General features: G+C 36.5%; 1 protein-coding gene across 2 annotated transcripts in view; it reads right to left on the minus strand.

Annotated features, from left to right (window-relative positions):
- Window positions 1–18,528, minus strand: part of egfem1 (EGF-like and EMI domain containing 1) — a 47,810-nt gene extending 29,282 nt beyond the window's left edge. For both annotated transcript variants that reach the window (XM_089121083.1, XM_089121084.1), the window contains exons 1-6: window positions 18,211–18,528; window positions 15,827–15,961; window positions 14,322–14,431; window positions 13,222–13,326; window positions 4,769–4,891; window positions 500–622 (exon numbers count right to left, since the gene is read on the minus strand). In XM_089121083.1, coding sequence (XP_088977209.1) covers window positions 500–622; window positions 4,769–4,891; window positions 13,222–13,326; window positions 14,322–14,431; window positions 15,827–15,961; window positions 18,211–18,293 — 679 coding nt within the window. In that variant the 5' untranslated portion in view covers window positions 18,294–18,528. The remainder of the gene's footprint in view (window positions 1–499; window positions 623–4,768; window positions 4,892–13,221; window positions 13,327–14,321; window positions 14,432–15,826; window positions 15,962–18,210) is intronic.
- Window positions 18,529–22,157: the final 3,629 nt, after the last annotated feature.

The raw sequence follows: 22,157 nt of genomic DNA on the forward strand, positions 1-22,157 counted from the left end.
GATAGATTGTAATGGCAAACTCAGATTTTCTGTTTTCTGAGGAAGAAAAACTTTCATTGTGAAGGGAAAACTTTTCTGAATCAAATCCAGTTTGGAGTTTGAGTATATTTATATATTAACAGCTTTGGAAGGTTCTCATTCCTTCTCTCTTGCTCTCTGAATGATGATGTTTCCATGTCGTGTCTGAGCTGGCAGATTTACGAAGCCTGGGGACAGGTCAGCGCTGTTGTCTCACTGTGATGACATCGCCAGGCCTGTCACAGAGTGATGACACATCCAGACTCCAGTAAAGTAGTTAGAATCCAGGTTGTTTTAGGTTGATGAGTTCAGCAGAACCCGAGCTCAACTAGCTGTGTTCATGCTGTTTGTTGAACTAGCAGAGTTTTAGGCAGCCTGCTGTTGCTCTCCTTCCCAGAATGCATTGCTATAGGTGATTCACAGATGCGACTCAAGATACATGTGTGTTTGTGAGCATGTAAGCGATTTGTAAAGATCTTACCTATGCATGTGCGAGCATCGGCGTGCATGCGGAAACCCTCTCTGCACTCACAGTGGTACGAACCCAGTGTGTTCACACACGTCTGCTGGCAACCACCGTTCAGCTCCTCACACTCATCTTTATCTGTGGGGACAACATGCATGAACACGCACATTATGGAACAAATAAGACAATATAGATAAGTCTTCACTTGAATTTAATAAATTTGGCAGATAAAATTTTATCGGCTTTCTTTTAATAAATAATTTATTTATTTATTTATTTATTTAAAGAGGACCATTATCTTTTTTTTTTCTTTTCTTTGGAGTAATGTTGCTGTTTGAGCATGAAAAATATCTAAAAATTTACAAAGCACAAAATCTATCCAAGGGGAGCTATTCTCTATATCAGTAAACACTGTTTCTGACCTCACTAAAATGTTCTTTCCCAATTCATGAGCAAAATAAAGGAAGTGAGGTCTAGTTGCGTTAGTAGTGTGTTTTTGCCATGTCCAAGAGAAGCTGTTTATTCCCACCTGGATCTAATGCTGTTAAAGGTAAGGGACGTGATGCAATCACAACTGTAGTAGAACTCAAAAACCAAATCAAGACTTTGTAAAAGGGTATAATAGGTCCTCTAAAATTGTATTTGTCTCTAAATTCATTCATTCACGTAATGTCTAAATATGGCTGTGGTTCAAAAAGGCTGTGTACAGCAAAAAAAAAAAAAAAAAGTCGTAAAATCACAGGTAAATACAAAATAATAATGAATATATTATTTTATAAATAACTGAATCAATGATTTTCTTCTAGTAAGCATGGATTTCTTTACTATCAAATACATGTCCAAAAAACATGACAATACAGGTACTTTTTGAAAATTACATTTTCGTTCTGTTCTAAATGAAACATTAACATGTTCAATGCATTAGAGACTGGCCATAAATAGTAATAGTAAAACTGTCAGTATGAGGAATGTGCTTATATACATGAGATTAATGGTGACCAGCCTTCTTTAATGCCATACAATTCTTTAATGCTTTAACAGATGTTTGCTTTAAAAAACGTATTTACTGTGAAAGAAGCCTTAGGTAAAGTTTGAGGGGGACGGTGTAAGGATTGTGGAGTAATGGATAAGTCTGTAATGAGCAAAAGTGAATTCATCCAATACATCTGTTAATGACATCATAAGAATCTTTATTTTTTAAAACACAGATTTCCTAAATTCACACTGTCAGAAAAGAACAGAAATGAGCAGTCAGATCTCACTCTTGTTTTTAAGTTTTTTTATTGAAAATATAACTTGAAAATGAAAATTGTTAAGAAAATTAACAATGACAACTTTAAAATGTCAAACTTTTGAATTCTCAGAGAAATTTGCCATGTTCAAGAATGAGACAGCTTCTGTATGAGACCTGACAGCCCATTCTCACTCCCAAGGCGTCACCTAACTGACGCCTTGGGAAGCATTTGGACATGCTTCAATATCTGACGCTTTAGGCGCCCTTTAGCGTCAGTTAGATGACGCCCTAGGATCGCGTGTACCCTACCCCCACCCCACACCTAAACCTAACCGCGTCCTCTAACTGACGCTTTCCTTTAGCGTCAGTTAGATGACGCCGTAGGATCGCGTCATGTAAGTGACGCTAAAGGGCGCCTAAAACGTCAAATATTGAAGCATGGTCAAAGGTGACGCCTTGGGGTGAGAATGCGTTGGACCTGATCATACTGTAACATCTGCTGAACACATTCACATATAATGTCCAAATTCATACTGCTTTGTCAAAGAACTGTCCAAGATCAACACATGCTTCACTGTAATGATATATTGTTGGGAGCCTGCATGCATGATATTGTAGCTTTCTGAGAGATCATTTAAAATTTCCTCAGTGTAACATGGGTTTTGTCAGACTCTTGCATGGGATGAATTCCTACAGATTCCTACATGCAGTCAACTATGGGTTAAGTGCTGTACTGCCTGCCCCATGACTGGATTATTGAATGTGCATCATTAGCAATAATTAAACCTTCTGACCCTAATGAATTCAATTACAGCCATCTGTTTCACTATTCCCCAAAAAATCGAAAGCAGCCATCAGAAGATTCACACGTCATGTTACAAGACACGAAGACTATCAAATAGCAATTACAAAATAGCACTGTGAATTTACAATAAATTACTAGATAGTGGATATAGTTGAAATCATAAAAAACCTTTTCTTCATTATTTGCCCATGCAAATAAACATCAAATTATTAACAGTAATTTAACCAGCCTGCATTGATTTTATTTTTCTATAGTATTTCTTCATCAGAGTGAGCAGAACTGCTGCAACTCTGTGTATGTTGTCTCTTTCTCTAGCTAGGCGTCTTTACATAGGATTAGTTCACTTTTGAAAAAACTTTTGCTGATAATTTACCCACCCCCATGTCATCCAAGATGTCCATGTCTTTCTTTCTTCAGTCGAAAAGAAATTAAGGTTTTTGATGAAAACATTCCAGTATTTTTCTCCATATAATGGACTTCAATGGGAACCAAACGGTTCAAGGTCCAAATGAGAGTTTCAGTACAACCTTCAAGCTGTTCAAAGGGCTTTAAACGATTCCAGACGATGAATAAGCGTCTTATCAAGCGAAACGATCGCTCATTTAATAAATAAATAACAAAGTTTAAGTTTTATAATCTTAAATGCTCGCCTTGCTCTGTTCTGTGATGAGCGTTCGTGACTCTCCTGTTCGAAATCGCTCATCAAAATGAACGAATCATTTTCTGAGTCAGAATTAGTTTTTTGAAAAGTGAACTGATTTAAGGCTGTTCTGTGCCTGCTCAAGATTCGGTGTAAAGATGTAATGCTGAAAAAAAGCAAGACTAAATGATGCTTGCTCTGACCCACCTTAGCCACTATAAAATTATACGATTGAAATTGCAATGTAAATGAATGTATGCCACCTCAGAGCAGCATAAAACAACCCGACGTTTAAGGGGGCCCTAAAAAGGCGGATATTGACGTATGGTCAAAAGACGTCCCAAGACGTCAGTTATATGACTTTTTGGGATGAGACTGTGTTACATAAAACAGTCTTTGTAAAGACACCTAAGTGCTTCTGTGCCACCTTTACGGTGTAAATGTGGCATCTCTCATACACCTGTTCCCTCACCTGTAGCCTTTCAGTCCAGCAGGACCTGAGACAGCAGGCAGGATCATCATTCCCACACTTGCACACTAACAGCTGAGATGGACACAGATGTAGAACCGTCTCTCTCAGCACATTCAGGCACTGCTGCCCACACAAAGCTCATCATCTTTCATCTCATGATATAACCTAGCCAAAGCTAATGGCCTTAAACAAGACTCCGATGCACTCACATGTCATGCACAGGATTGATTAAAGGGTAATTCCTGGATATCATTCACAGCAAGCATTGCAAACTACTCTTTACCTACTTACTTTACTTAACTTACTTATGACAGTTCAAAGCATTATTGCCATACCCGGTCAAAAAAGTCTCAGAATGTTCTTCATTATCATGAAAGTTTATTATCTGCCTGCATATTAAAGCCAAATCAGTCTAAACTTCTGATATATGGTTTTGTGAATGTCAGAGGGCGTGGCCGTGAGTATTAAATTAAGTTCTCTTTCACCTCGTATTGCTATTGAACTGTCAAATACACACAAGTTCACATAAACGCAGTTGGTTATGTCTGTGAATGTGAACAGCAGGTAAAGAAATCACATGAATATTTGTGTGTTAAAGTGAAAGCGGTGTAATATACAGTGTCTACTGCTAAATATGCTGAAAACATGAATCAAACAACTAAAGAAAAACAGAAAATCGCTCACTGCTCTAAGCTGAATAACTAGTTGCTTTAAAAAGAATTGTCAAATGCTCTGGCGAGGAGATAAACATGGCGGACTGTGTATAGCTCACTCAGGGTGGGTCAACGCTAATAGGGCAGAGTCCGTCAAAAGGCGTGGGCGGGGCCTAATTATTTGTGACGTCACATAAGCTAGAATCTGAGACACTGCTCATGATTTACATGGATTTTAAAAAAATTGGGTGGATTTTTACATTTATAGGGTGGTTGTGCTGACAAAATTTACAGTATGTTCAACACCATGTAAAAGTGAATTTTGCATAATAGGTCGTCTTTAATTTACTGCAGCTTATTTTTAGATATGAATAATGTGGCCTCCTTTCTCGAATGTTTGTTTTAAGCGGGTCACTGTGATTATAGAGAGGTTAATTGTCTTCCGAGATATAATATAAACTAGGATGTGAGTGACCTTACCTTGGCAGGATTTCCCATCATCTCCGAGTTTACTACCATCAGGACACCTGCAGTAATAACTGCCGATAGTATTACAGCACGTGCCTTCACATCCGCCATTCTCGTCCGCACACTCGTTTATATCTGAAAAGAAAGAAAGAAAGAAAGAAAGAAAGAAAGAAAGAAAGAAAGAAAGAAAGAAAGAAAGAAAGAAAGAAAGAAAGAAAGAAAGAAAGAAAGAAAGAAAGAAAGAAAGAAAGAAAGAAAGAAAGAAAGAAAGAAAGAAAGACCCTGAGCATCCAAGACTATAACAATCTTTATATTGGAAATTAATATGCTAATAAGAAAAAAGACAAAGAATAATCAATAATCAAATTTTAGCCCCATTACATTTTGAGTTTTGGTCATTTTTTCCCATCTATCAAGTTCTTTAGATGATTTTGATTTAAATGTCACCCATTTTTTATATTAAATAAGTCTCTTGTTATTTGATGCCCGTTTCCTCCTAATATTTTACTTTAAAACCATCTTGAAAATCTATCTTTCTTTATCCATGTAGTTCCGCTTTATATTTTGATTAGTTCCCTCTCTCCAGGATGCTGGTTAGATCTGTGAAAGACTTTCTGTAAAAAGGTTTCATGTCTCATGCCATTGTGCAGTCATTTTAACATAATTTGTGAGAAAAATGTCATCACATAAACAGACAAACCACACAAACAAACCCACTTATATAAACCCCCACACAAACACACAGACACAGACCATGCAGCGCTCAGACTCAGGTAATAAGTACAAGCTGGTCCAAACGGCTGCATTCTGCTCACAATACGTTCATAGAAACTTATCTTAGGAATCAATCAGTAAATACAATTATTTGATAGTGTGTTTTCTGTAAAGCCTCAGAAACCAAGGATGGGTCGCCATAGCAAAGGTTCAGGCCACACCCACGCTTGGTTTCTAAGGCAACACAGCATCACCAGATGAACTTCACATCACATCTGACTATAATTTGAACATCAACTATCTAAAATTACAAAAATCTGTATTTTTAATTTTATCAAATGAGAACATATATATATTTTCACCCATCTCCATTGGTTTTGTACAACCATTGACTCGACGACACGGCACTGACCTCAAGCAAACATCACATAATACACAGAGTGCTGACAACATCTTTCCTGTGGAAAGACAAGGACAGATTTACGAGAAGTTAGGCTGTGGTGCTGTCCACTCACTTAGGTTTGCCGAGAAAGATGCCAGAATTTTCTTTCTTGAACTATGCCTTTAAGTGATTTCCCAAAACTACAATGTGTTTGCTGTGGCTAAAATGTGTGTCTTGATAAGGACTGACATGCACGCTGAAGCACAAACACAAATACATCTGAGGATAAACATCCACTCCGCCATCTGTTCAGCTTGTTTAGGCCCCTGTTTTCCACGTTTTACACCTGGTGATCGTTCTCTTTGTCATTTTAAATCTTTCTACCTCTAGATCTGTTTTGTATCCAGACCTCTGCCATTAATCTTGCTCTGGCCCTGACTGGGAAAAACAGGCACAGGGAACAGGATGATGAAAAACATCTAGAAATAAACAACAGGAAATGAAAAGCAAATGAAAAGACTATTTTAAAAGGTTGTTGAACTAATTAAGTTTGTGTTGTGTAATATTTAAGCCTTCTGTCAACATTTATATCCTTTAAAGAGGTTTTTGAGCTGAACATATTCTGTATATTGAATGCCACAAATACTGTATTCATTTATGGGATTTTTGACAATCCATTAATTCATTCAGCTTTATAAAACATAAAAGTCTCTTTCTGACTTCCATTTAATTACTGAGATGTATTACATATAAACTGAAGGCCTTAAATTTCTGGGCCAGAGTGATCAGAGGTGAACGGAAATCTAATAAACGTAGCTTTCGTTCCTGGGATCTCAGTATATCTGGCCTGATGCGTTCTGCAGACGACACCTGACAAGACCTCACAAGGTCCCTACATAGTGTCTTTTTCCCCTCAGAAGTAAATAAGAGGATTATTGTCACAGTTAGGCTTTTTAATTTAAGATATAAACTCTTACTGCTTTTAAATGTGCAAATGAGTCTCAAAGGAAACATAACACAATAAAGATCAAGTATTGACATTCTCTCTCATTCCTTTTACTTTGTCTCAATGCATGGTAAAGTCATTTGGTTATCTCTCAGGGTTATGAATGCTTCGAGGAAAAGCAGCAGTTTCTCATGAATATCCCCTGTCCTTTTATTGGGAAATCCTCTTTAATGGGTTAGACAGAGCAGTTACAAAACGTTTAAGCGAACGTGTGTCCGATCAGAGAAAAGGATAGTTTTGAGTATAGTGTAACTGTACAGCAACTGTCTGCCCATCTCTCAGCGTCTAGAGGCACGTGTCTTCTGTTGTATAGTGATCAGACGGATCATTGCATTTGGCCCTGTATTATCCTACATAAACACACATATATCCAAACCAGGCCTCACATTCAAGCATGACTTCTTTTCAAACAGCAAGGGACTTTGAAACATCTGGCAAGCATTTGCACATTAATTACGCGTTTCCGTAATTAACGAATGATCTGTATACAGCTACCAACAGGATGTTTCAATAATCGATCAAATATTAAGTTACAGGTACTTTAAAGACTCCATGAAAATAACTAATTATGAAGAGAAAACAAATTACCACCATTTTGGTAATCAAATATGAAGATTCATAAGCTATACCCATGACTTAGTTTCAAGACCTAACAATATAGGGCCTCAGGGCCTCTCCATCGCTCAACGTTTTTAAATCTAGTTTAAGCAGCATTGTGTTACTTTTGAAATTTTGCTCTCTGGGTCCCCCTACAGTTGGGAAACAGTATTGTCTTCTACTACTGTCGTAAAATCTGTCATGGTTACACAGGGAATACCATAGACAGTAAAAGGGGAATACACACGTGCATTTGATGACAAGCGATACCCCCGAACTCTGCAGAAGGAAGGAGTTCTCACATCTTGGGCAGACTGCCAGCGTTGCGTGTGAAGTGTCTTCATCCCAGGTCCATTGGCACATATTTCAGCATGTGATATGAATAAACTTTCATGGGCTTCATTTTTTTCAAACGTCAAAAGATCGCGTAGCTCACGTTTACAAGCCAGCGTCTTTATAGTAACGTTAGCCTATTGGCTACTGTTTTAAACAATGGATATGCTAATTCAATTCAATGTCTGTTGGTAGATAATAGCCATATTGTCAATATTATAATATCAAGCTACCGTAGATGATTCTGCAAATCGATTTGCATTATAGCATGAGGCAAGACTTTAAAAATAATGAACAAACATGACTATCAGCCTGTAGACATGGGATAGTTATCCTGACCGATTATTTTTGTCCGTCTAATCATGTATTATTTACTTGCAAGAATGTAGCCCCCACCAAACTCAGTAATCAGTATATTTGACCGCCCCGGCTCTACAGGGATGCTTGAGTGTGTTAAGCACCCTCAAAAGAAAGCAATGCAGTCTACATTGGATGTGGCGAGGGGCGAAGCTACACAACACATTACCAAAACTGATCGCGTGCGCGCTCTGTTTCTGACTCACTGCCTATTTAGTAGGCGAGGGAAGATTGATGCACCAGACCGGAGCCATGACAACGTATAGAAGTAAAAAAAAAAAAAGGCTCGTTGGGCTCTCACATCTGAATTTGAGCAAGTGGGGGAAGTGATGTATGCCGTACAGCAGTCGAATTTTGTAGTTATTTTTGTGCTCGGATTCCTAGCCGCACCCCAAGTTACATAGTGCCAGTTAAAGCGATACAGACACTGTCAGCTATGGCAGACCTGTCATTCAACCTATTGTAAGTCGATGTACCATCTCAAGGGTTTTGGAAAAATATCATAAAGGTTGAAAAAGTTACATAGTTTTGCTTTAAGACTCATTTTTATACTCTTGCCTTCGAGTGATGCTGTATGGATACACCGTGTATTTGTAGGTGTAAAATGTTCTCTTAATAGTCTATTATTATTATTTTTTCTTTATTAACTTATTTGACCTGTAAAGCACTTTGGATCAACAAATGTTATGTTTATGTAGTGCTCTATAAATAAATTGACTTGACTTGACTAACAAGACAAAATGTGGTCAGTTCGAGTTTTTTTAAGTCTCTATGTTCCATTAAAAACAGTAATACTGTAAATTACAAATTAAAATAAATTACTGTTGGTCAATTAATGTGTCCTTGCTGAAAGTATCAATTCAATTAATTATATTAATTATATGAATATATCAAGAAGATCCCTCTAAAAATGTCAACTTTCTCCTAAAGAACAAAAATATTAAAGACCACATCGCACTAGTTAATCTCACTTTTGTCTCTTGAAGAGTTTCAGAAGAGATCTCAATAATGTCTCAACTGTGTTCATATAAGCCAACCAAAGTCTGCAATCAAACGTCAATATAAACTGCCTTCCAACTTATTATCTGCACTATATGCAGTGTTATAGCTCTCTACTTTTTCTGTGTCAATAATTTGTGTTTCTATTTTGTCTATGTATTTCTCCTATAAGGAATTTTAGACGAAACATGATCTGAGACAAAGTTGAAAGCTCCATTTAGTCTAAGTTTCATGAATCACTAATAAGCAATAATAATTTTCCTTCAGTAACTTCTATTTCATTTATAACACTGAATATTGACAGGTAATACATGAAGACAGATCTTTAGTGGTCTAGGGGGGGTTGTGTTAAAAGTAACAGAACATTCCAGCACACACACACACAACCGGTTCATGTTTCTCCACAGCAGGATTTCTCTCAACTGAGATCACCTGCTGAGTGGAGATGTTAAATTCATTTTCTTCTGAAGATCTCACTTGAATAAAGATTTAAATGTGCCAGACTCACTCAAGATATAACCTTTTGACCAGGAAACTCACTCCTCACTCTCAAGGACACTGATTTCATTGCCAGAGCGTCCTGCAGAAGTGAAGTTCTTGTTCAAATAGGAGTTTCTCACCAAACCTGCATATGGAGCACGTCAGTACGACTTACTCTGAAAGGTCTGTCCGTCCTGGATAAGCAAGCATTTGAACAGAAAGTAATCTATTTGAGGACCTCAATCAATAATAGTTCAGAAAAGGTGAATGAACTGAAGGATAAAAACTGGAAAAACAATTGACTCTGTTATGGGTCTCATTGTGCATGATAGATCAGGACATGTTACTCCGAGGAAACATCTTTCATTAAAACTAAATGTTATTTTCTACTGACATAATCAAGGCCATGCAGACAGGGGGGAAACAATATTTGCCAACAAGATCCTTAAATTTTTGGCGTTTGCTCATGCAGAAGTCTGTGCCGTTATAGAAGAACCATTTTGGTTTCCCAAAAAAACTTTCAAATCATAAAAGAATGATGTTAATGATCTGAAGAGCCCTCTTTCACCAAGAAACTTTTGTGCAATGGCGGATGTTTAAGGTTCAGATGCCAATAAAAAAAAATATATATATATATTTTTAAGCATGTTTAAAGTATGTTTTAACAGTTTTCTGACTGGGTGCTATTAGCCAACCAAAAAAAAAAAATCATAAGTAGTGCTGCAACTAACAAGTATTTTGATAATCAGTTAATCTGTTGATTATTCCTTTGATTAATCAGATGAAAAATCCCAAAATTATTAATTATTAAAACATTTATAATTCCTGTCCCAATTCTGTCCCAATGTTGTCCTCCAAGAAACATATATTAAATGCATCTATTTTGGCTATGTCGATCTAAAATATTATTATATTATATTATATTATATTATATTATATTATATTATATTATATTATATTATATTATATTATACACATTACATTAACACTCAAAAAATTGTGTAACATTACGAACCATTAGAGTGGTTCATTGAAAAATCATATCATTCCTAACATGTACGACTTTATATCTTCTGTGGAAAACAAAATAATATATTTTAAAGCATGTTTGAACTTTTTTGTCCATAGGATTTAAAAAAAAACATCTTCTTTTGTGTTCTGTAGAAGAAATAAAGTTGTTCAGGTTTGGTATTCATGAAGGAGAATAAATTATGATAGGATTTTCATTTTTTGGTGAACTATCGCTTTAAAAAAAATGATGCCTTTCTGCATTCAAAACAGTGAGGCTGGGTCTGTGCTGAAATTATAAAGATGTCAACTGGACTGTACAAGATGTGTGTGTCCATGCAAAGAATGTAAGATATGTGACCCAATTTAAAGAGGTGGCTAAACAAGTTGTTTGTGGATCAGTAACTCTTGAAGTCCTCAATACTCTGTGGTATTCCAGGGAAGAATGTAGAGTCAGGACCCTCAGTGGGGCTGTAGCTCTTAACTCCAGTGTAGAGCAAACAAGATGGAGGAAAGGAAACCCTCAGGCAAACTGTATAAGACACACTCAGTACACACAGACACATCTTTAAACACTGTCTGCTTAGCACATATTGTAAACCTGTAAACAGGGAATTTGCAGTAATGGTCAGTGAAGAGCTTGTTTCCCACGAGTCTCTTCAACCCCAGCAGGAAGAGACTACTGTTGTTTAACAGAACAACACAACTTTTACATTTTTAAATGGAGATTAAATGAAGACTTTTTGCAGCCTTCCTCAAAAGATTTCACGACCAAATGATCTAAGATCTTCTCACCAAATTCATTTTCTAGCTTTATACTGTTTTTCAACTATTGTCTCATATGTGTCTATTTTCTAGGGCTGTGAATCTTTGGGTAGACAGCGAATCGATTCGATTCACGATTCATAGGTTTTCGATTCGATTCATGGACGATTTGTGCAAATTCAGAACGATTCGATTCGATGCGATTCACATCCAAATTCGATGCGATTCTATTAATTCGATTCGATTCTTAACTTTTTTATATGCATTATAGTATTATTTCAATGCTTCACCCATCTTTGTCTGGGTTTGAATTAGCATACAGCGGCCTTCGGGGATCAGATGGGGATTTTGTCCATTGTTAATGTTAGTTCATGTTTGTTTTTAATTTTAATAAATATATTATTATAAAAAAATTAAATGGCCTACAAATTAGCATTTGCAAACAGCAAATATTTTGAAAAAGGCTTTTAAAGTATTGCATTAAATGACTACATGCACAAATTAATGGAGACGTTTTCATTAGTTTCATTTTGCGTCCTCGCTCAGTGCACTCGTTATCATCTTTTCACTGGATTTTGCTCGCGCTCGTTCCCATAGCTCTCATGCTTTCATAACGTTAACTACAGATTTTTGAGCAGTCCATGTTTGAGCTCTCCAGCTGAGCTCTCTGTCGAGAAAGCAATAGTTTTGAGGCAAACCGCTCAAGCCATTGATAAAGCTGCCATGCCATTGCGTGGGCACTATGAAATAAAACGCTTTCATTCATTTATTACATGGACTCTCCGTACACGCAAGGTGGTCTCGCGCTCGCTTTCCCTCTCTGCCGAGTGCGTACAGCCGTGTGTGAACGCGCGATACGCGGTTTGGAGCACAACCTGTGTCTCGTATGCACGAATAATTCTTATTCTATGAATAGTATTCCCTGCTTTCTCTCTGTCAGAACTGAGACGTGACCAGTGACCTTTAAACACAGTCAAATCAGTCCAACAGTAAAGGGCAGATGAGCTACAGCGTGTCCTGGGCTGTCCATTGAAAGAGAGCACTGTAAAACATTCTTCCACACGCACATATACACAGTCTCAAAGTCAAATGAGCTTAATGGGTTTACCAGTCCAACATGGAAAAGACATTTTTCATCACAGTCATTTCACCGTCATACTGTTTAACCATCAGCCTTCTGTGTTACGGACATGCAGAAGAAAACTTTAATTTTAGAAACTCTGGGAAAGCATTTTAGGAGCACAAACCTCCATCTCAGCACAAAACCGCAGCAGGAAAGCTGCTTTAGGCAGATCACACACAAGCTAATCAATGACTAAACTTAGAGGTTTACTGTTACAGACACAAACACGAAATCTCATTCACATACTACTGTGTGTGAGGCTTCTTCAATGCTCAAAGGCATATTTACTGATATCAACTGAAGTCAAACTCTTTGCTGTTAAACAGATAACCAGATCTGGTAAACCATGTTTACCACCAGAACACATACACTCTCATTCGACACCTCACAGTGTGAAAACCTCACATGTGCTATCAAAACAAACCATGAGAGGCAGAAACAAGTGAGAATCTGACAAACCACAGTGACGTTTGCCTGAGAAAACTCACTTTAGTGCACTCACAGGTGGTGGAAAGAGAGTGTGGGAGGAGAAACGCCAGGGAAACAAGCTTCAAAGACACCAATTGACCTCGACTTATTGACTATACGACACTCTTGCATCAAGACAAACTCATATGCATAAACACAAACACCACAGAACCAATTCTTGAACATTCAAAAGATAAATAAGCCACTATTCAGTCAGGTGCTGAAAGACTCACCGTATTGGCAGCGCGTTCCTTCGAACCCTTCTGGACACTGACATAGCTGATCACCGGTCTCGGAGCACATCCCACCGTTAAAGCAGGTACCAGAAGAACACACTCCTATAGATGACACACACTGTTCAGATACTCTGTATCCATATCACACACACTGTCACGATTCCTGTCTTGTGTTTTCCTTGTCTTGTGTGGACTTTAGTTATTCCCTGTTCCATGTCATGTTTTGTAGTCCTTTGTAGTTTTTCTTGTTGATGAGTTCCCCCAGGTGTTTCTTACCCCTGCAGGGTCAAGTCAAGTCAAGTGAAATATATTTATAGCGCTTATCACAATACAGATTGTATCAATAAAGACACAATAAAGACAACATAACAGTGTTTGTTTATTCATGAAAAGACAATCAAGTTTGGTAGAGCGGATCAATGGTATGATGGGTCATTTAATTTGAATATCCCCAACTGAGCAAGCCAAAGGCAACAGTGGCAAGGAACCGAAAAACTCCATCAAGTGACCCGACGGTGTCCTAAAACTCCATCAGATCACCCAATGGAGAAAAAAAAAAAACTTGGGAGAACCCAGGCTCAGTCGGGGGCCAGTTCTCCTCTGGCGTTTATGAACTAGAGGACAAATTTACAGTAACTGTGAGATAAAAAATTTACATGAATGCCAGGCTAAATAAATGCGTCTTTTGTCTAGTTTTGTCTAGAGCGAGTCTGAGCAACGAACAATATCAGGAAGGCTATTCCAGAGCTTCTGAGCTAAATGTGAAAATGCTCTCCCTCCTTTGGTGGATCTGGATATGACCAGAAGCCTCGAATTTAGTGATCTTAAAGAGCGCGATGGATTGTAGGGCGATAGAAGATCTGTTAAATAGACTGGAGCTAAACCATTTAGAGCTTTATTAGTCAAAAGCAATACCTTGTAATTAATACGGAATGCGGTAAGCAGGGGTAAGAAACTGGGGAACTCATCAACAAGAAAAACTACAAAGGACTACAAAACATGACACGGAACATGAAATAACTAAAGTCCACACAAGACAAGGAAAACACAAGACAGGAATCGTGACACACACGCACATATAGTGTTATGATACTCACTATGAAGACAGCCTCTCTCCTCCCCTCTCTGCATCCATCCTGGGCAGCACCTGTAGACCGTTTGCATCTCCATACTATACACCTGCCTATACACTGTATAATAGCCCGTCCTGTGATAGACAAACAGAGGGAGAAATAGATGTAGAAATAGAGTTGAATTATTTAATTATAAGTTAATGAAAAAGAGGTGAATTATTTGTCAAGGCTGATATGGGCCTAATGTAACATATAGTATAATAAATAAATTGTTTGATGATAACAAATGAGACGCCTCTGGAGCAACTAGGGGTTAAGTGTCTTGCTCGGGGACACATTGGTGTCTCACAGTGGATTCAAACCCAGGTCTCTCACACCAAAGGCATGTGTCTTATCCACTGCTCAATCACCACCCCAATTTAAATAAATAAATAAATAAATATTCTTTTTTTCTTTAAACATTTAACCACAAAATACGTATTTGTTCATTCTGTGCTCCAGAAATGACGTAATAACAAGAAGAGACATCAAATTATACAGTTAGATATAACACACTCACAGTACTTGACAAATCTTTCGATTGTTAAACCTCTTTTAACTTGACTATAGGCGTCTTAAAAACGTGATTATAATGCGCAAAAAAAAAAAATGCTGAAAAGCAGCAGACGTGGCGTTTAAAAAGCAGCATAACGGGGGGGAAAGGTAATGCATTCTGTTAGAAGAACATAACCGATTTGTGAACGAGTCTTTGGTTAGAGTCGAGTCTTTTCGATTAATCTTTTGAACCAGTTCACAATCTAAACAATTCACATTGCAATTGCGCTCTAGTGGTTTTAAATCTATGGATGCAAAATATCATTCTCAGGACCCCCTCTAGAGATCCCCTTCGTAAAATTGTATATAGCTAAAATAAATAATTAATAGTAACGTTGTTTGGAATTAGTTTCTTTTTTTGTACTTACATAGGCTACTGCGTTATTTTGCAATATATTATTTATTTTTGTACTTTCTTTCTTTCTTTTTTTCATTCTTTATTTCTTTCTTTGAACCAATGAGCTCTTTCCTGTGACAGTGCTCAGAATAGAAACAAATTTACCTTTAAAACTGTTAAGCTATTTTTCTGTGTTGTCCTTGTTATTGTGTTTTGGCCAATTTTCTTGGCTAAATTGATCATCAGGGCAGTATTCAGCATGCCAGAGAGGAACGTGTGTTGACGAAGAGTGTGAAAAGTTTAGGTCTGCTTTCAGAGGAGCAATAGCCGGTTATTATGACTCGTATTAAATCACCATGTGGAAATCACTTCACCCCAGATTTCCAGAGGAGCTTTCAAATCAGTGTGTTTAAGTCAGTGGAAAGCATCTGGTAATTGGCAAATTTGGTTCTACTAAATGGTAAGCAAATCTCTTAAATAAAACTCACTGCTCTGACTTAAGAGATTATTGTTTGTGGAAATAGTAATAAGAGGAAATGATTTAAAGGATAATGACTGTGGGATGTTTAAACATAGTTTTTGTTTGAGTGTCTTTCACCTCCTCTCGTAGCCCATGCACCAGTGCTGAGAAGAACAGCCCTGCCGCCACACTTTCACCATACGGGTAAACGCCTGAACACACGGTTGCCTCACTCCCAGCATGGACATCTCCTGCTCCTCACACACATTCGGCCTGAGAAACAGTGAAAAGGTTGATCAACAATTCTTCAATACATTATACTTTTATACTTAACCCTATAAAACCCTATAAATGAACCTCAGTGTGTTTTGTGATGTGTAACGTGAGAATAAACCTGATTGGTTCTTGCTGAAGCTCAAACGTGCTGAACATTTACCACCAATTAAAACCAATAAATACTGTGGATTTTTTAAATTAATAATAATGACAAAAACAAACAACAAAATTACTAAAACTTTAACTTAAATGAAAGTGAAAACAAAAAATGTAAATATAAAATTGAATTCAAAATATTAACATATTTATACTATACTAAAATAAAATGTGTGGTAATTGTTCTGTAATGATTTGTAATCACAACATTTTTTCTTTTGTCAAATCAACTTCTGGTAATAATTTCTAATTATTAATAATAAAATAATTTCTGTGGTTCAGATAACATAATATTTTGAGTTTCTGATGATTAAATCAATCTCCTTCATTGTATTAACTCAATTTTTCCATTTACAATGAACTTAAATTTTTAAGGCAACCAGGTTACTTCATTTTTTAAATTAAACAAACAATATTTTTTACAGTGTAAAACTAAAACTAATAATATTGGTTTTCTTTAACTGAAATAAAGCTTAAATAAAATAAAATATAAATGAAAATGAAATGCATAAATTAAAAACAATTATTATTATTTTTTTTTTTTGAAATTGTTGCCTTGGAGTACTAAAATAAAAATAAATTAAAATATAAATATAAAAAAACTAATACAAAACAAAATACATAACAAAATTACTAAAATTAAAATGAAAACTGAAATTATAAAAATAAAATCTATAATAATAAAATTAACTTGTTGAGTTATTTTCTCTAATTTGTAAAATACAAAAGAATATACGTTTATTTATGAACGGATTTTTCAATTCAGTGCACCTAAAAATTTCTCAGATTTAGACCCTTTTTTAGGGATAATTATGGCACTAAATTACAGCTAAGAACATACAAACTCAACTTTCATCCACTTCTCCTCACACTGACATCTGTCAGAATCTGTCAGTTGATTCATGTCTTTCTCACTGTTGTCTATCAAGGATAGAGCACCCCATCCACAGCTCTGAATATGGAATATCGCTGAGAATGCATTTCAACTTCATAAATACATCAGGAGAGTTGATTTGTTTGAATCCATGACAGTCTTTTATTTTAGTTGAGCGAGTGTGGTGAGTCTGGGCTCTGCCTCAGAGGGTCATGTTCTCTCTCAGGTCGTTTCCTATGACCATCTGGGCTTAATAAAGCACATCCTGAGTCAATTATGGGGCTCTCAGATCAACTGCACAGTCACACGCCGGATCAGCCCTGGAGTCAGTGTGTCAAACACTCACTGGCCTCAGTCACGCTTCACATATTTAAACACTTTTCAAATTTGAGTCAAGTCTATTTGTAACTGTTTCAAAGCAAGTTGTTTAGGTGAATGTAGCCTTACAGAATTCGTCTTTACAGAATAAATTTAATAATTTAATGATCATTTATGTTTGGATATATTTTCACATTATAATCTGGCGCTTTTGGCGACATCTAAAGGGCATCATGAATAACACATTAATTATCAATGTCACGTTCCAAATTATTGAGGTACCAAAAAAAAAAAAAAAAAAAAAAAAGCTTACGGTATAAGAAACCAAACAGATGAATTTGGTTAATAGTATTGTTATTGTAGGCTAATTTAAGGCATTACCAATGTTACCTAAGCGACATGAATAGATCACGAGATAAACTTTTCATTAGCGAAATGCTTTGAATTGATTCAATTACATTTTCTTAAAAACACAGGTGACACATTTACCTGTTGAGCCATGATGATATAGCATTCAAGTAGCCTTTTATATTTAAATCACAAAATATAGGATATTTTTTAGAAGTTTAGAGGCTATTTTGAATTCCATGGCAATGAAAAAGAACATTTAGCCTATATTAATTAAAATGTAATGACTGTTTTATAATATGAATGTAGGCCTATATAGCTGATGACAGGTAAAATTTAATGTTTGTTATTCTTATGAATCTTATTAAAGTTGAAAAGCCTAGTGTTTAAGACAAATGTTTTAATAGACTGAGACAAAACACATATTTGTTTAAAAGTCATGTTTTGGATAAGTTTTAGAGACGAATTTTCCGTCTTCATAAGCTTCAAAAACAAAACTTGATGTAAAAAATATAATAGAGTATATGTTGAACAATATAAGGGGACTCACATGTCGGGCTGGAGGTCTAGTGATGCTGCGCCGTTCAGAGACACGAGCACACAGACACAGAGCAGAGCCACGGAGCAGCACATCGTTCACTACAGCATATCCACATGCAGCACACACTCTTCAGAATCAGGGCCCCGCCGTCCACTTTTAAGGGTTCGATCACTTCATTATGATCGAGTAGGTTAGGCTGTATCTTTGTGAACGCGCTAAACGTTTTCTCCTCGCAAACTGAAATAATCGAGCATCCTAGAGTCCTGGAGCTGGTATCCTCAATCGGGAGCACACTGAGACAGACTGGACAATCGCTCAGTGCGCTTCCCACCGTTCCCACCACATACACACACAAGCGCGCGCGCACACACACACACACACACACGCACAAAACCGTTAGGGGCCCCAATGGAAACACCGCTCAAAATATTTAGCGGTTGTTTCTCAAGTTCTGTGTGATAGCCTAAGTTAGCCTACTCTCTAAAAAACTTAGATAATGAGTAAGAGTAGCTAGTTCACTAGTATGTCTATAATTAGCCTTTAAAAATTAGATTAGCCTAATGTAGGCTACTAATTCTCTCTAAAAAGTAGCCTACTTAGCCTATTCAGTGTTGGGGAAAGATAAAATAATGCTCCTTAAAAAGGGAACTTGCTAGTTTTAATGGAAAATAATTATGTTACACTTTTTGATTAGGCTATTTTTCTCACATGGTCGTGTTGGTTTGATTTTTAATAGCCTAACAAATAAACTTCTTTTGTTTGTTTTTTTTTAAATGTAAAGGCTCTTTTGCACCAAAATTGAAATAAATATAAGCTGTGTGAAAAAAAAATGTGTGGTGATTTTTTGCTTGGGCTATGGACAAAAGCAAAGACATTGGTTAATAAAGTGAGATTGAATACATAAAGTAGCTATAGGCTACAAATCCCTCGACCAGTTGAACAGTTCAAGGATGAAACTGCTCTTTTCTTCTTACAATAAAATATAAAATTGCATATATAATTCATGAACTGACCAAAGTATTTAAAGGGCAAAGGTAACAATAAAAACAGACGTTAACTTTTTATGTTAGATCCACTATTGTTTAATATAAAATTGTTCTAGTAGCCGAAGTTATGGAGCGAAGCATTGTGGGTAACGGCGGTAACGCAAAAGCCGGTTGTATGATTCTCTTGCACCATTCTCTATGAAAAGAGATGAAAAGAGAGAATGGTGCAATAGTTATTAAAGTTTACCACGCCCAAGTTTCCCTGATATTTTGTCCTACCTGGTCTGTGGAGTGAGCGCTTACACCTCCGATCAATTTAAAAACTTTAAGTCACTGGAGGCTCACCCGCAGTTCACACATGGGTGGGTGCAAAATCTGCAGATCTTCAAAGTAAACGCGGAGAAAACAATCGTTCGCACTAAGGTAATGGAATATCAATGTAGTAAAATATTATTGCAAATGTCTGTATTTATTTGTTCAGAATTAAAGCTTTTGTAAAACATAATAGTGCTCAAATATTTCAGTCTGATGCGTGTGCAGGACAGCCATGGCTCACTGAGGTCTCTGCATTGTTGCTCAAATGTTATTCCTGATTTTGTAAAAGGCTTTGGTTAAAAGCATCTACTAAATTAATGAATTTAAAGGAGAGAGTGGCAGCAGCTATGTCATCATCACCCATCCATCATTGCAGCCACACTTGAGTGCTGTAATTGTGCAACATCTAGACATTCCCTCTCACTTTTATCAAATGCTTTAATATTTTCATTATTTTTTTGCTTGTTTACATGTGCTTTACTTCACAAATGAAATGACTGATTTTTTATTCATTTGATATATTATTTATTTTTTACTTGTTTTAATGTTCTGTATTGTGCCCTACAAAGGCAAAGCGCAGCACATTTGGTCAAAAATGAGTTAAGACTTATAATGGGCTTTATGACATGTGTTCTGTCTTGTGAAAAAATATCTGGGTTAAATTATGTCCCGTTTCGGAGATGCATTACCACATAATCTACCCATAACATGTTTGACTGCCTGGTATAAAACTTTAAAGGCCTTTTTTCTCTGTTTGCGTAGTTACTGCACTTAGCCTTTGTAGGCAATTTCACAAATAAAATGACAGAATTTTTATTCATTTGATTTAATATTATTTAAGGTGTGGTAAAGGGTGACAACTGGAGCTTGCTGCCGTTGAATCCTCCGCTGATATCTGTCAGAATTCCCACTGATCCCTTTGTGACCAAGGTGTAGAGACAGTGCCCAATCAGGGTCACATTTCATATGCTGGCTTGCCTGAAAACGAAAAAAACAAAACAAAAAAAAACTGAATTTCTGTTGCATAGCTGGCAGCAATTGTGTGATTTACATTTACATGTATTCATTTGGCAGAAATGTTTAAATCCAAAGAGATTTAAATAAAATAAAGAGCTCCAGCAATATAAGAACAATATAAGCTATTCATAATAATTATCCTTTGCACTACTATTTAGTTCTTTGTGGTTATTTTATTCAATTCAACTTAATTAAATAATTCTCTTATTTAATTTAATGTTGTTATAGCTCTGCATGTTGGCACTGGAAAATAAGTTGCTTGTAATCTCAGCTCTGCATGTTGGCACTGGGAAATAAGTTGCTTGTAATCTCATTGTACATATGTATAGTGACAATAAAAGAGTATTTCATTTCATCATAATAAAGCATTTTAATCGATAATTATATGCTGATTTGGCTAACAGCTACAACAGTATCTTTATTTAACAGCTTGCTCCCAAAAACACAGCAAAGTACTTACTGCTTTAATCTAACAGCAGAGAGTTTACTGCTAAATGAATACATTCAATGTAAATAGCTAGCTAGTTAACTCTGGCAGCTGGAAATCTACTGACCATGTCATGAATATATCAGTTATCAGTTAGCCTAACGGCTAATCGCGATGCTAACGGAGTTGATTACAAAGCAAAGAGACCACAGTGATAATTATACCTTACCTTTGTGAAAGTGCCGTGAGCAAACAAGCATGTCCTTGGAAATATTATCAAAGATAATGGTTTTCTTCCGTACAGCAGCAACCCAAGCCATCCGACGCCTCCTTGTGATTTCAGACACCAAGTCTCCTTGTATTTTTTCCACGTTGGAAAATGGTGAAAAGTAACAATTTGAGAGGCGTTTGCCCTTTCGATCGATTACAACAGTTCACAACAGAGCAATACTGAACCATTTTCCTTAAAAAATCGAAATTGAAAAGGATAAATACCAAATGACCAACATTACAATTTGAATTCCCACCTACTGCCTACTACAGTACATCTACTTCCGTACCGTGATTCCCACAATGCACTGCGACGTGACGCAACGATCCCGAGCTCTATTTACTATTACATCATAATAGGCTAACTTTAATTAAATTATTAAACATAAATCAGATTGGTTTTCATTAAATCGAGAAAATGGAATTTTGTTTTATTTACGATCACTGAGAAATGTTCTATTATTTAAAATGCAAAAAAAAAAAAAAAAAAACCATTTATTATTTTCAAGGTGAAAATTATTCATTTGCCTGCATCCACGCCGAAGAAAACGTCTAAATGTCACGTTTTTAATGAAGCAGCCTAATGAGTAAAATTCACGTTGGTCCACTTTGGAAAACGTGTAGATGTCACGGTTTAGTTTAAACTCAAAACCATAAATAGGGCTATACTGCCCTCTTGTGTCAAATTATATTTCTATATTTATTTTTCCAACAAATAAAATCAAACCCGCAATAAAACCATTTGTATGACCTTTAAACACCCTAAAATGCGCACATGTAGGTCTGAGAAATCCAAATTTTCCCGAGGGAGTATGCCCCCGAACACCCCTAACTTCCTCACCTTTGAATGTGTGTGACTGTGTGGTAATGTGGGCTGGTATGGTTACAGTGCCAGGGATGCCAGTCTGCCGCTGCACATAGGCCTGCAATATGCATTATTC

The sequence above is a fragment of the Pimephales promelas genome, chromosome 16 (assembly GCF_988280905.1).
Source record: "Pimephales promelas chromosome 16, fPimPro1.hap1.1, whole genome shotgun sequence".
NCBI lineage: Eukaryota > Metazoa > Chordata > Actinopteri > Cypriniformes > Leuciscidae > Pimephales > Pimephales promelas.